Source organism: Peromyscus eremicus, chromosome 4, assembly GCF_949786415.1.
Source record: "Peromyscus eremicus chromosome 4, PerEre_H2_v1, whole genome shotgun sequence".
Lineage (NCBI taxonomy): Eukaryota > Metazoa > Chordata > Mammalia > Rodentia > Cricetidae > Peromyscus > Peromyscus eremicus.
Genome location: NC_081419.1, coordinates 50,496,868 through 50,512,598, shown reverse-complemented (window position 1 = coordinate 50,512,598; position 15,731 = coordinate 50,496,868). Strand labels below are relative to the sequence as shown.

General features: G+C 43.7%; 1 protein-coding gene across 6 annotated transcripts in view; it reads right to left on the bottom strand.

Annotated features, from left to right (window-relative positions):
- Window positions 1–15,731, bottom strand: part of Rapgef4 (Rap guanine nucleotide exchange factor 4) — a 285,071-nt gene that overhangs the window by 45,149 nt on the left and 224,191 nt on the right. For all 6 annotated transcript variants that reach the window (XM_059260693.1, XM_059260689.1, XM_059260690.1 and 3 more), the window contains 3 exons: window positions 13,685–13,800; window positions 8,269–8,357; window positions 4,336–4,414 (listed from right to left, as the gene is read on the bottom strand). In XM_059260693.1, the coding sequence (XP_059116676.1) occupies window positions 4,336–4,414; window positions 8,269–8,357; window positions 13,685–13,800 (284 nt within the window). The remainder of the gene's footprint in view (window positions 1–4,335; window positions 4,415–8,268; window positions 8,358–13,684; window positions 13,801–15,731) is intronic.

Sequence of the window (15,731 nt, the reverse complement as noted above, 5' to 3'; positions counted from 1 at the left end):
AGCCTAATGACCTAGCCCAGTGTCCGAGTGAGAGACCCTGCTTCAAAACCCAAGGTGGATGGGTCCTGAGCAACAGCACTCAGGTTAACTTCTAGCCTCCACATATATACATGTGCACACACACCCCTGCATATGGGCTTGCACACACACACACACACACACACACACACACACACACACACACACGTGCAGAAGGAGTGGGAGAGGGAATGAGAATTTTTAAAAAGTCTATGTCTACATGTATTAAAAAGGATGACAAGAATACACACCAAAATGTTAGTCATAGTTATATCTGGGAGATGATAAGAGTTTTATATACGGGCAGCTTTAATTTTCTTTTTAAACTAAAGGAAAATGGAACTGAATTTTAAATACAGATTTTAAAAAGATTTAAAAAGCTGGAGATGAAAAGTATAGGACGTGAACAAATATGATTTTAAGACTCATTATAAAGCACTTGTATTCATCAGGTCAAATCATGTCCAAAGTGTAGTTAATGAATAGAGTCGCTCTCATTAGCACATAAAAGGGCTCAGATATTAATGTTAAACTGAGTTCTACCACCTCTTTTCCATGCTAAAAGCAAAACTGGGAGAGACACACAATGTGGATTAAGGACAGAAATAGGTGTCAGTGGCTCTGGGCTCAACTCTTTTCTGTGCTGGTAATTACCTTTCTCTGAGCAAATCATAATTTTTCATTATCCTAGTTTATTGATTTGGAAAAAGAACAGTGGAAAAAAAAAGTACTGACTACTTCTTTTTAGGGCTGCTCTGAAAAGTCGGAGATGTCAAGCACTTGGAAAACACTCTGTGCTTTCCCAAAACCCACCAAGACACACAATGGGCTTAAGTAATTCACTGTCTCTGTGCCCGTGCTAGGAACAAGGGAGCCAACTGACTCATCTGTGTATTCCGCATCTCTGCTTCTTCTGGGGTGCAGCAAACATGCATACACACACATATACATACACAGTGCATGCATGCATACAGACATACACGTTGCTGTTCTGCCTGATCATCACCATTTCCCCATTCACTCTGCCTTGTCAGGCTGCCTCTATAAACCTATCCAGGAAAGTCTCACTTCCACTTGCCCAAGATGCCTACGGATCACAATGACAATGGGACCCTCATTCCCAAGGATGTGGGAAGGAGGCAAGGGCGCAGAAGGTTTGGTGTGGATCTGTCCCATCAGTAAGGCCTTAAGCTCCTGCCTGCCCAGACCCCGTCCTAAGGTCTGGGACCCCTGTAATCCCCAGTTTGCCAAGTTGTTCCATTGCCTTCTGATGGGTTCCTCCATTCCTTCAGTCCATCACAGTTGATTTATGTTATTTATAACCAGAAAAGTAGCTCATCCCAGGTTCTATCCATGTCATCTCCTTGAGAGGAAAGGGGGGCTGAAAACTGTAATACACATGCCCTTGCACATACATAACCTTGAGGATAGAGCCCCACTCATTTTCTTACTCATGGCAGGAAGAGCCTTGGCTTCCTGAGACATTTTCTCTAGCCATCACAGAACAATCCTCATCAGAATCTCCTGCTCCTAAAACTTAAGGATTAAGCTTTTGCAGCCGAATGTGGTAGCCACTAGCCCCATGCAGCAATGTAAATTCACAACAAGGACAATTAAATCAAACCAAATTCAGTGCATTGCAATTCCAATTTTAACTTAGTGGACATTGAACTTACGTAGATTAAATAGTGGTGACTAGACTATTTCACCTACCTACGAGTCAAACCCTTTACTAGTTTTGTTGGAATATCCCTAGGTTCTCTAGGTAAATATACAAATTAGATGCCCTAAAGGCCTTATACGTTCTAGAAACTATTAGAACTGAAAAGGCCTCTTCCTCTTCTTCCTCCTCCTTCTCCTTTTAAAGAATGCATTAAGAAAACCCCTGAGAATGTTTAATATAGGTAGAAGTTCTATGAGACGTTTTATTTGGTTTTAACAAAGCCCTTTGGTTTTACCCAGTTGAAGCAAAGATAAACCTGTATAAAATACAAGGTATTGTAAACCTGTATAAAATACAAGGTATTGTCAAGAAACGTTCTTATTTTTTGAGACAAGGTTTCTTTGTGTAACAGCCCTGGCTGTCTGGGAACTAGCTCTGCAGACCAGGATGACCTCGAACTCACAGAGATCTGCCTGCCTCTGCCTCCCAAGTGCACCACCACTGCCTGGCAAGAAACGTTCTTAAACTGTAATTAAAGGTTACAGAATCATTAACATTTTAAATAAGCTTTAAAATAAATTAATTATAACGAAACAAATGATAAATTCCAGATGAGCCTGCCCCTGCCTTGGAGATCCTACTCCATGTTTGGTGGGGAGAGGGGGGGCTTTAAGGTCCACATTTGCAAAGCAATGCTAACACTAACTCAACAGAATCTTGTATAGATAAGGTGATGATATATAGTTCAAAGCTCTTAGAAGAGTGTCTAAAACTCAGAGCTAATCCAGAATGGTGAAGAGCTTCTAAGTCCTCATAGAGCCCAGCGGGAAGGAGGGAGTCTGGAGGTAGCAGACAGTGTCAATTACATCCGGCTGTCCTAACTTTCCTTAGTCTCCGGAGAAGGGAACTGGCACTGGATCCCAGAGCCCTATGATTGCTTGTGTTGTTGACTTTCTTCTTTTCGCCAGCATCCCCACTCCTCTCTGCCTAGGCATGGCATGAGTCTTCCCTCAGAGAAGCTGCTCTTTTCTAAACAAGCCAGCACTATGAAGGCTCTGAGTCCCTCTTAAGAGGGCGAAGCTGATAAATAAGGAGACAGGCACAGGCTTCGTGTCGGAGCTTTGAATTAGAAGGTCGAGTTCAGGCCCACCTGAACTCTCCCGTTCCTTCGCTTTCTCTGGCTCTAGGCTTCCTGGCATGCTAACCACTGAGAAAAATAAGTTGAGTTCAGTCGTGGTTTTTATTTTCCTTCCAGCAAATCTCAAAGGTCTCATAATGATCAGCATGTATAGAGTGAAGAGAGCATGAAGAGACCCTGAATATGTTAATTTTACTTTACAAACCTGAAGATGAGCCAGAAAGAATACATAATATAGGTAAGACTCATTAAGCTGTCATTACTTGGAAATATAGTTTCCAGGCAAATAAACACCCAAATCTCACTCTTGCAGCTTCCTCTGAGTAATGCATTCAACTCAAATCTCCCATCCTCACACATTCTGTTGACTTCAAAGAGAATTACGGGTGAGCAAGAAAACGAGAATGAGGTAGGACAATTATAATTTTGAAAAAGGAAAACATGGCAACATTGATTGGGTTGCTCAAAAAAGAAATAAAGAGACAATCTCTTTGAATATGCTTAATTGCTCAAGAAGGGCAAAGTGTTTTGGGGTCGAAGTTTTTGTGGCTTTAGAAATAAAGCAGAATTGGAAAATATACTTTCATGTCTCTTCCAAAATCGAGGTAAAATTCATTCACAAAATTCACTTGTTTTATTCAGTTTAACATTTTGAATGCTTATGATACCAATGCTTACCAAATGGTTGGTCCACAACATTATTGAAAAGTTGCCATAAACCAAACGCAGTCTTTGAGTTGTCTATTGGACTATCCTTAGAATTTCAAGTATTGTATCTTTGTTTTAAGACAATGTTATGTAATGGGAGAAAAAATCAGCTGAGAAAGAAATGTTGGCCTCCCCTTCCTGAGTGCGTGGTTCGGATTCCGTTTATCTTCTCTGACACCCAAGTTGAAGACTGATTGACCTTGTAAGGTTTTAAGAAGTGGTGGGACCTTTAAGTGCCGATTAGTCATGAAGGTACTGTCCTCATGGATAGATTGATGTCTCTGTGGGGCAGGACTACTACTACAGGGAGCTAAGTGACTTCTCACTCTGGGACCGATGCGTCACTGTGAGGACTGGCTGTTACATAGCGAAGCCACAATCCATGTTTTGTCTCTTTTCCGTACACCTGCCCACCTCTCTGCTTTTGTCATTTAATGGCACAGTGCAAGGGCTTTGACAGATGCAGCTCCCTGGTTCCCAAGACTTCCATCTTCCAGAACCATGGAGCTACATCAACTTCCTTTCTTTATAAACAACCCAGTGTTGGGGATTCTGCTATCACAATGGAAAAGTGGACTGAGACACTGAGGTAAACTGGCTTGTATTGCATACAGTTAGTAAAACCCATGGACCAGAAAAGGCAGATGTCTGTCTACACCAGGGACCATGCTGGCGTCTCTGAGTCTGCTAAGAGTAAGAAGTACAGCACTGATTGAGCTACGACTTACCTGCAGGAGATGGAATGAGGTAATGGCCGGGTACATGTGGGCTGTTTCTGAGAGCAGACACTTACCACAGCAAAGGATATTGGGCCACCAGGGCAGGGCAAAGCTGGGTGTTTGGCATAAAAACACAGTGCATCATAACAAAGTCATTTAAAAGCGAATCTGGAGGGTGAAAGGAGAAGAGATTAATTCTTGTGGTCATCTCTACGGCAGCAAGGAGATCGATTGGTTTCTTCTTAAGGGTTAGTTTAGGTATGCTCTTCTGTGTGGGGGTGCCTTCATCTGCAATTAGTGATACAGACAAAGCTTGAGATCAAAATTCAATTTCTTAGGACAATGAACAGAAATATTTTTAGAAAAAATACAGCCTTGTATGAACAGCATTAGTCACTTAAGCTACAAATAATTTTTTTTCTGTGCTGGGACCTTACAAACATTAGGCAATTATATCATGAGCTGTCACATCAGTCTTTGTATCTATCTATCTATCTATCTATCTATCTATCTATCTATCTATCTATAGCAATTCTATCATGAGCTATCACATCAGTCATTGTATCTATCTATCTATCTATCTATCTATCTATCTATCTATCTATCCATCCTATATATGTTATTTGTATGTTAAACATATTTGCATATTAAAGAATTATCCCGGGCACTAGCACAATGCTGAGTTAACACACAGCCATTTGTCTACTTGATAGCTCCTTTGTTGCCATGTCTCTTTTCTTTTATCTTTGTTTTCATCTCCTTCCAGAAAGAGGAATACAGGTGAGAGGAGGCTAGAACTATGGGGAAATGGAGGCAGTAAAAGCACAGACTTGGAGGGCAGAGGGGATCAGACAGAACCGATATGATACGGCCTGTGAGCCGGGCTGGAAGTGACAAAAGCCAGCCAGCGGATGAGAGCAGTGACCTGCTCTGTGATGGGTAGGGAGGGGACGGTGAGGGAGGCAAGGCTTGTCTCAGGACAAGCTCTGGTTACTTCATCAGTGAGATGCATGACGCTTCTTTATTGCAAGGATGACATTATCCAGGCATTCTTGATGGGAAAGCGTGTGTAGATGAACCTAAAAGCCCCGGAAGGATCTTTACTGAAACTCAGAACCCAGGATGCTTTTTCAATTAAAAGAGAAAAAGGAGTGGAGTCAGTGGGGGTGGGGGACTTTACCAGCAAAGACTTGTCAAACTAATAGAAAATCATGGGAATGTGAAATTTGAAACTAGATTTCCAATGCCAATGTCTTTAGTGATAGTATATTGCAGAGTCTGAGTCTATGGCTAAAGGTTTAATCTCTGTATGTTTAATCATTTTAGTATATTGTAAAGTCAAGGTGCTGTTTCTCAGTGTCCCTGGGCATTCTCCACTGGCTCCTCACACTCAGCCAGAAGGTGCCAGAAAGAAGCTGTTTGGAGCTTTTTTTTTTTTTTTTTTGGTTTTTCGAGACAGGGCTTCTCTGTGTAGCTTTGCGCCTTTCCTGGAACTCACTTGGTAGCCCAGGCTGGCCTCGAACTCACAGAGATCCGCCTGGCTCTGCCTCCCGAGTGCTGGGATTAAAGGCGTGCACCACCACCACTGCCCGGCCTGGAGCTTGTTTTTTAATAATGGAAGGCACACTGTTGGTCTGACTTTAGGTAATGCTTGCTTTTTATGCCACCCTGAACACTTGTGCTGTATAGTCATTTAAGTTCTCTTTACTTGCTTATTTATTTTTGTGGTGCCAGGGATCACACATGCACATGCTAGGCAAGTACTCTAGCATTGAACTACATTCCCAAACCTGCGGGACTTTCTGATTGACTAAGGCAGAGATTGGCTGTGGGTTCCTGAAGGCTGAGGAGCTGGTCACAGCATGACCAATCACCCAGCACTCTCCCCGCCCCCCCCACCGCCCCCGTGTTTTTTTTTCTCTTTTTTTTTTTTTAAAGATTTATTTATTTATTATGTATACAGTGTTTTGTTTGCGTGTATGACTGCAGGCCAGAAGAGAGAGCCAGATCTTCTTACAGATAGTTGTGAGCCACCATGTGGGTGCTGGGAATTGAACTCAGGACCTCTGGAAGAACAGCCAGTGTTCTTTACCTCTGAGCCATCTCTCCAGCCCAGCTTTCTCCTTTTCGCTCAGATATTTTCAGCTCTTTCCTGCTACTTTCTTTTAAGACCCTGGAAAATCTGTTTCCGAAAGTCTTTGCCCTTACCTTCCCGGGCCATGTATGCACACAGAGTACACAGCAGAGCCCAGACTTTAGCCCCTCCTTCCTCGCTCTATGCCACTACTGACTTTGTCTCTTTGGATAGAAGGCTTTGTCAATAACTCTAGACATTGGTCCCCAGCTTTCCTTCAGGGCCACTTCTAAGTCTAAACTCTCCGTGACATTTTCCCAAGTCGTCTTGGTCAGAGCCCCCAAAGCCCTGAGCCACACCCTGCCTTAAATTCAAGTTATTTGTATATTTCCTCATGTCTTCTAGCACATTCTAAGCTTCGTGAGGGAGCGAGAGTGATCTCCTATGTATATCACCTAACACAAGGCATCCATCTTAGTACCTGCCTGGACCAACCCAACAAATCCTGCTCTGAGAAGAACAGGCCTGGAGCCTGGGACTCTGGCTTTATGTCAGTTACCACCCCCACCCCCACCCCACCCCCCAGTTCATTTGCTGTTTCGCACAATCTCAGATAATCAATTCATAGAATAAGGCACTGGGAGGAGATGAAGAAGTCAGTGGCAACATATTTATAAGAACTACATGATAACGGTGTCTTCATCTTGAGCATATTGCCAAGATCAGTGGTTAAGCGGATTTGAGCTCCCACTAAGTTTCCGAGATAAATCTGTGAGTTTCTTATGGTGAGAAATGTTCTCCTGTGGAGGTCACTGCTTAAGACATTAACACATGACATCATTCAGAGAGACAGGCAAGTAGCCTAGGACTTTTCTAAGCCTGAATTGGCAGTGTAGCTCTGTGGTACAGCCCTTGTCTAGCATACACAAGGCCCTAGGTTCGATCCCCAGCATCACAAGAAAGTAAAAAGAAAAAGCTGTTGTGAGCCCTTCTTTCCACTTCATCCACAATGTGGACATGCTAGAACCCTGAACTCAACTCACTCGTGAGATTTATCTTGTTTAGGCTCAATGCTGGGTCTTAACAGCACAAGGCTTCTTCGCCATAAGGAAGCTTATGTGGGAGAACTTTATCATCCACAAAAGATATGTTGTAGGGCTGACCCCCAGTACCTCCAAATGTGACCCTATATGGAAACAGAGTCTTTGAAGACACAACCAAGTTAAAGTGAATTAGTAGTGTAGATTCTAATCAATGACTGCTGTGCTTTAAACACGAGACACTAATCATGGAGACAGATAGGCACAGAGGGAAGACCGTATGAAGACATTGCCAATGTGACAGTACTGGGGTGGTCCATCCACGTGGGAAGGAATACCAAAGATTGCCAATGGACACCAGAAGCCTGGAGAAAGGCATGGAACAGACTCTCTTCACAACCCTCATAAGGAAATCAACCTACTATCACCACCATTTTGGACCTCTAACCTCCAGAACGGTAGGATAATCAGATGCCACTGTCTGAGCATTGGTTGTTAGAGCAGTGGGCAGTAAACCAGTACAGGTGGTATTTAGTTACACTCTGAAATAACGCTCTGCAACCACAGAAAGAACCATTTATCCTTGAGGTCAGTAGCTTCAAACATTCTATGGGACTAGGTTGGGTTTAAATGTCCAACTAATAGACACTTTTGGGGGTGTGAATGAGACTGAATGGCATTTTAACAGATGTCTATGAATGACTACTCCTAATGTACTTGAATGAAACCACACCACTGCTGGGGATAGGTCAGCTCCACCCCACCCAGGGACACTCTTTAAAAAACAGTGCACTTGACATCTCTGAGAACTGCCTTGGCAGCATGTACTGGCAGTGACCCGGGGTTTTTTTCTCTCACAGTTCTACACATGGATTTAATGGGCACACAGAACTCTTCTGGATGCATACCTGTTGCTTCATTCAAAGATGGCTCAAGGCGGATTGTTTCTAAAAAATGCTCTAAAATTTTTTCAGGTGTTCCTGACATCACAGTATACCTGGGCAAGAAATAAAAAGGGCATTCATTAGTTTTGCATGCATGAGCATTCACTGGGAGACACAAATTACTGATGTATGTTTTTGAAAACTGAGATCCCAGGAAATCATATGGACTACTTGTGACTAGTATGTTCTCTGTTGTGGGGGAGACCATGTACGCTGCCTAAGCACACAAGAAGGCACTAGAAAAACAGTCAATAGAAGCAGTTACTAAAAATGTTCTTTTTCCCCCTACGTGGAACTAAAGAAGTATCTAAGGGAGCAACTCCCACAACTGAAGCTGAGGAACGTAGGCCTTATTCCAAGGGAGAATGAAAGTAGTATATAATCCCTGGGGTAGGGCAGGGCAGGGCAGGGCAGGGCAGGGCAGGGCAGGGGGGAGCTGCTGAGGAAAATGATGGTGGACTGGGTTATCCAGACATGGGTCACTCATAGGAAATGTCACGATCACACTGGATCTCCTTGCCGATTTCTGGAATGTTCTGTCTTTTCCAACTGCACGCTGCTATGTGCTTTGGAAATCAGCTAATAATAAAATAAAATAAAACAAAACCCCTAAGTGCCAGCGAGCAAGTATCATGAATGGGAAGCAAATCAGAAATAGAAAACTATAGGTAACTTATGCAATGCCAAATTTGAATTATTTTAGGGGGCTGCATTAATCATTACTCCCAGGAATTCAGGGTGCTCTCCAACCCACAAGAGAAGGTACACTTTTGCAATTCAATGTTAGCTAAAGTTAGAGTCAAGACAGTGGCAAACAGCCATTGAGAGCTGTAGGTGGGCAGAGTGCATGAAGATGATGTGGCTGCCCCTCAGCCAGAACTCAGACCTGGCCTTCTTGCTTGGCAAAATGACAGGAAAGGAAGCCAAAAATGCCAAGAACATTCTCTCGTGTTCGGAAAGCAGCAACAGAGTGGAGCTCAGAGGGCGCCCAGCTTCTGTCACCTCCTCACCAGTGTGCTTTTCTTGCCTGTCTGAGACTGTGGAGGAGGTGTGGAGAGATGGCAAGAGCATCTGCAACATGAGTAGGGTCTGACCTCCCGCCTGAGGGATGGAAGAGACGCGGCAGCATAGGACCCCACGTAGACGAAAACAGAGAGAGGGAAACAGCCCTGGAAACTGAACTCGGGGGCCTTGTGTGTGCCAGGCGAGCGCTTTGCTACTGAGCCCTAGCTGGAGTATATGAATATGTGATTCACTAGATGAGCTCCCAGAGGAGGAGCATGTGGCCACATGAACCAGGAAATGGGTGGTGGAGCCGGGAGAGCTTTCTACACCTGCCTGGAGTTCACTAGGTCCCAACAAACTAGGTGGGGGCTGAAATAGGTAACCCAGTTGACTCCTGCTAGTCAACACTGCCTCTGCCTCTGCAGGTGGGGAAACTGTTTGGCAAGCCTCAGAGAACGCGATTGTGTGTGGCTATTTGTTTGTTTGCTTTGTTTTGTTTGCCTATACAGAGAGATGCTCAGGGTGGAGAAAGGCCAGGCCTGGCTGCCAGGAGCTCATTCTGAGCAGGAAATTCTCCGTGTCATCAAGAATCCTCCTCTTTACGGGGGCTTTTCTGTTCTATTTGGAAAGCAATTTGTATTTAAACAAGAGTATCAACGCATTCTTTAACTGAGCACTGAGTGAGTGTGCTACTTCACATGTTGTCTGGGGAGCGAGATCCCAGACAATGTGTCCCTTTGTCCGAACTTTAATTCCCGAAGCAGCTTGTGTTTACGTTACGGTTTTCCTTGTTTGGACTTCCCTTAGGCGGAGTGTTCTGTCTGCTCACATAGACCAATGACCCGCTAGCAAGCTACACAGGCTGTCACCTCAATAGAGAGCAAGTGTCTTCTTTAGGCTCTGCCTGCCTGGCCAGTCACACCCCACAGGATCTTTCTTTGGTACCTGACTCCCTCTAGTGGTATAGCTTTGTGGATTCCTTACCCAGCCTCTAGCTCCACAGAACCCAGGAGTTTGGGCAGGAGACTGAAGAAAAAAAGAGGGCATGGAAACTTCTAGATGGCCCCAGTTTTGCCTAAAACATCAGGTTCTGGCTTTCCTTCACACCAGAAATAGGCAGGTGCCTCCTGCTTGAGTCCTCATTATGTGCGGTCATTAGTGCTTGAGACCACCATATAGTGCTGCTCTCGTCAGTTTCCGGCAAGGAAAAGCTACCCCTGTTCTAGTCAAAAACACACCCCGGTTGGCTACCTTGTATCAGCCAGCGGGTTGTCCTAAACTTGTGAGAGAAAAATCTTTTCCTAACACTAAGTCTGCATTTAGAACAACCAAAGCAAGGACCAGGGGAGGAGGAACGGAGTGACCAAGTTGGGAGTCTTGCAGTGGGCAACCCATCTAAGGGAAAAGGCAGAGCCTCACCTGGAACAGGACAGTTGTTTTTGAGTTCCTGTCTTACTAAATTCTCACAACCCAGTGCCCAAGACATCCTCCAGAGGGGAGGTCACAGTGACTCCGTCATCACAGCTACTAACTTGATATTAGCATTGATGCCACACTTGGTATTCAGTGGCTTGGGCCGAGTCAGGCAGTTTTGAAAGCTTAATGTGTATACATCAACTAAGCTGGGTTTCTTAGGGGGGAAAAGTAAATCAGAAAAATAGCATTATTGCCACCAACATGACGATGTTCTCTGAGTTCAAAAGGAATAATTTCTGCAGACAGATACCCTCGATCATATATCTATCTGCAGACATGGTTGTTGGCGTGTTCTCAAAGTTGATGAGAACATCAGCCATAAATTTTACTTACAGGGACTGTCTTTTTAGCTTTGGTCAGTCTTGGAATGTGACCCCTTGAGAGACCAGCTTTCTATTCTTTAGGAAGCTGGCTGTGTGGTACATTGTTTTGTACTCAGTGAGTTACACTTCATAAATAGCTCCCTACAAACATGTACGGGTGCATTATCTGAATTATATAAGAAATTTGGACTGGATGACAGGACACAAATAGAAAATTGATATGATACTAAAATAAATGTAAGACACATGATGTCTTCTTCTGTATCACCTTATGTTTGACTTTTCATTCCACTGAATTTATAAATTGGAAGGCACCCTCAATAGAAGACTTGTAATAAACACAGGCTTTTGATTTCTCCCTCATGTACAGAAGAGGTAAAGGGAGGTCTCGGGGCATCTCCAGATCAAATGTTCCAAAGTTAAGGAGAATTTTCCAGATAGAACAATTTTCCTGAGACATAAGACAGTATTAAAGAATGCAGTCATCTGCAAAATCATCTGGTTATAAATAAAAATTTTGGAAGTAGCAGAAACCCTCACATACACACACACACACACACACACACACACACACACACACACACACACACACACAAATTGTTATTGTCATCCTCAGTAGGCTGCAAAGAAAACTGTCAAAAAAAAAAAAAGGGTAATGGCAGAGATAATAGAGCTGGGGCCATAGCTCAGTGGAGAGTACTAATCCAGCACTTTTGAGGCTCTGGGTTCAATCCCTGGTAGAAAAAGAACAGATAAAAGCAAAGATAATTAATAAATAATAAAGAGATCTAGAAGGTAAGTTTGGAGTTTTGTAAGTGAAGGAACAGATTTTTACACAATTCTTTTTAATGCCACCCCCTTGAATTGGTTTGCAGCATTTCCCATGGAGTGTTGAAGATTCAGTGTTTACCTACAGTCATCACTCCCTATCTATAGAGTTTGGTACCAGCATGCACATTGATACCAAAACACGCCGCTGTTCAAGTGCCTTATACAAAACAGCACAGGATACATCTACCCACAGACTGTGACTTGCTCTAGGTTACTGAGAGTACCACATGTTTACTGAAAGTTGATGTGATATAAATAGCGGCTACTCTGTATTGTATAAGGAATAACCATAGGGAAAACACCTGGACATGTTCAGATGTATCCCCCACTCTCTGAGTATTTTGGGACCCATGGAGCCAGGGACCCTACTACTCTGTTTTGCTACTGTAAGCTAGAAAGTGAGAGGAGCAGAAAGCTGGTCAAGTTGAACTTCCCTTTAAGGGAACAGATCTTAACCTATGGTCATGATCCCTTTTCACGGGGGTCACATATCAGATATGCGACATACCAGATATTTACATTATGATTCACAACAGTAGCAAAATTACAGTTACAAAGTGGCAGTGAAAACAATGTTATGGTTGGGTCATCACAACATGAGGAACTGTATTCAAGGGTTGCAGCATTAGGAAGGTTGAGACCCACTGCTTTAAGGAGTCCCATGGGAGTTCTGAGTCCTTGAGTGAACCACTTGCCCATGAGAGCTGAAATGCCTCCATCCCTTAAAAAGGGGTTGTTGTAAGGATTAGATCAAATTTGCAAAACATCCTGTGCTTATCTAATAATATGTTTCTCCCTGTCTTCTTCTCAAATGTGTTGACTTATCCAGATGAAAACATCTGAGTCATAGGCTTTTAGTCGAAACAATAGGAACTCATCAGTTTGGGTGAGCGCTCTGATAAAGGAAACCCCACTTGCTTCGGCAACAAAGGGAAGTACTCCTTCAACATGTTATTTGGTGATGTTTCTTTAGCAAACAAACACTCATTCGCTTTTCTTATACACAGATTGAAAATTAATCCTCACTTAAAAATCCAGAAGCCCTGATTTCCTAGAGCCTCGCTTCCAAGTCTCTTGTCTCATCACTCAAATGTTGGTGCATTTCACGCAACAGTCTTGGGTAGGAAGTCACAGCAAAAGCCAGAACTGAACCCAGCTGCCCTGGAAATGACTTAAATGAGTTAAACAAGTAACCTAAGGAACGGGAATCGAAGTTCCCACTTGATGCTGGCAAGAATAAGTACCCAGGAAGCCAATGGGGTAGCACACGCTTTCTATTCACAATCAGAGTTTTGGCTACATTGCTTAGCCACTCTAACACCAAGGTGAAAATGCCGTATGAGAAACCTCCCGAGGACATTCAAATACCATAGCTTCCCATCACTGGGGCCTGTGCCCTGAGCTGCCTGGCACTCGTCCTTGCGTTGTTCACGCAGGGTCTTCTTTTGGAAGCTATGATGGCTGCACAGTGTGGAGGGAGGGACTTCAGAGAAGGACAATATTCTCTCTGGCATTCCTCTACACAGCACCAAGCTCAATGCAGTGCCAGAAATGGATACATTATATGCCACAAGATGTGTGATTAGTCAATAGAGAGAAAAAAAAAAAGTCATACACACTGCCATCTTCCACAAAAAAAAAAAAAAAAAAAATAGAGAGAGAGAGAGAACATGCTATTGTAGAAATGATACCATGTGAAAAGGTTAATCATAGTCTGGCAATTACAGTGTCGGATGCAAACATACTTTTGCTGAGGCTGTGAGTTTCCTTGATTGGAAGCTCTGCTCCCCGCTGGGACCTTCTCCAGCACCAAGACATCTTGGTCATGTTCTTTAAGTCGGACTGTATTCGCCTCAACGTCCTGCAAACACAAATTATACCGCATACAGATGCCGCCGCTCACTCAGACAATGACAGAAATTTCCAGTGCTTCAGAAACTCATTTGGTGCTTGTGATGTTAATTGTCGCGTCTACAAATTAAGCCATTTTCAAAGTCAAGGGCTGGAATGGTCAGAGGGAGGACCAGATGAGGTTTGAAGCATATGAATTGAAAATTCTGCTTTTACCGTAGTCTTAGAAAAGCTCTGGAGGAGCCTGGTGTGGTGGTGGTGCTCTGAGAAATCTCTGGGGGAGGGCATGGAGCAGGCAAAGAGTGAACCAGAGGTGTTTATCCTTCCTAAGAATATGTGGCAAATAGCACGGAGCTTCCACGAAGTCTTTTTCTATGATCCTTAGGAGTGGCAGCTCTGTCTAATTAAACAACTGTTTTGTTTTGATTTTGATACATGCGGGATGTATGTGCATCCATGTTTCTTTGTGTGCCCTCTACTTGTGCAAGTGTGCATGCCCTCTACTTGTGCAAGTGTGCATGCCCTCTACTTGTGCAAGTGTGCACACGGAAGCCAGAGGGCTACACCTCAGCCGCTCCCCACCTAGTTTTTGAGACAGAGTCTCTCACAGAACCTGGAGCTCTCTGATTCAACTAGACTGGCTGGCCAGCGAGCCCCAGGGGTCCACCTGTCCCCTTCCCAGCACCGGGGTGACAGATGACACCACTGTGCTTGGAGTTTCAGGTGAGCTCTGGGGATCTGAAGGCAAGTCCTCAGTTTGCAGAGCAAGCCCTTTCCCGACTGAGTCCTCTCCCCAGCCCATGCAACAGTTCTTTAAAAATCAAACCGGAGGGTGATCCAAGCCCTCTACAGTTGTTCTGAGTGGCTTTATAAATGATGTCAGTGATAAAAACTGTCCAAATATGACTCAAATGACTTTTTTTCTTTTTTTTGCAGAATGTAACCCCATGAGTGTAAACTTCAGAATGAGTCAAGTTCACCTAAACCTTAATATACTTTAAAATATTTACTCTGAAAATTCCACTACTTTTTCTTAATACTTTTGTCTCCATTTTAAATGAGACTAGATAACAATAAAATCAAATTCCTATGATACCTTCCCCTATATTATTCAGTGGCATAAACTTTATTATTGCTATTTTCATTATCATCGTTATTATTATTGACAGGGTCTCATATATCCCAGGCTAGCCTCAAACTCTCTATGTAGCTGAGGCTGGCCTTGATCTTGTGATCCTACAGGCAGGCTTCCACCTCTAAGGGCTGAGCTGACAGCTTTGTACTGCCATGCCTGGCTCATACAGCACTGGGTACGGAACCCAGTGCTTCAGACCTGCTAGGGGAGTACTCTACCCGCTGGGTCACACTTCTAACCCTCTCAACGGTATGGACTTTAACTTTCTTTGCTTTGTGACCAAGTGTGTCACCAGTGTTGTGAGCAGAGAGGGCTCAGGCGTGTGCAAGGATAGGGACAGAGGGAGCTTGTCTGGGGCCAGGATCCATTCTTTTTAACATCCCACACTCTTACAGATCCCTTAAAGGGCTATGTGGGGCTCTTCGTCAGAACTCAGCTAGGTGTAATTCTGCTGCTCCAGCTCCACTACCCAAATCAGTCACCTATTTGCCAATATCTGCAACAGCTTTAGTTTGAAATAATTTGAGATAAAGCCCTTGTTTGTTTGTTTTGTTTTTCAAGACAGGGTTTCTCTGTGTCACCCTGGCTGTCCTAGAACTCACTCTGTAGACCAGGCTGCCTTCGAACTCACAGAGATCCACCTGGCTCTGCCTCCTGAGTGCTGGGATTAAAGGTGTGCACCACCACTGGATGGCAAATGAATATACTTTGTTGGACTACTATACTAGGCATTAATTTCCATTAACAAGCACTCAGTAAATCAAGAGTCTGATGGTAGGAGAATGGTTCAGACTTGGGAAGAGATA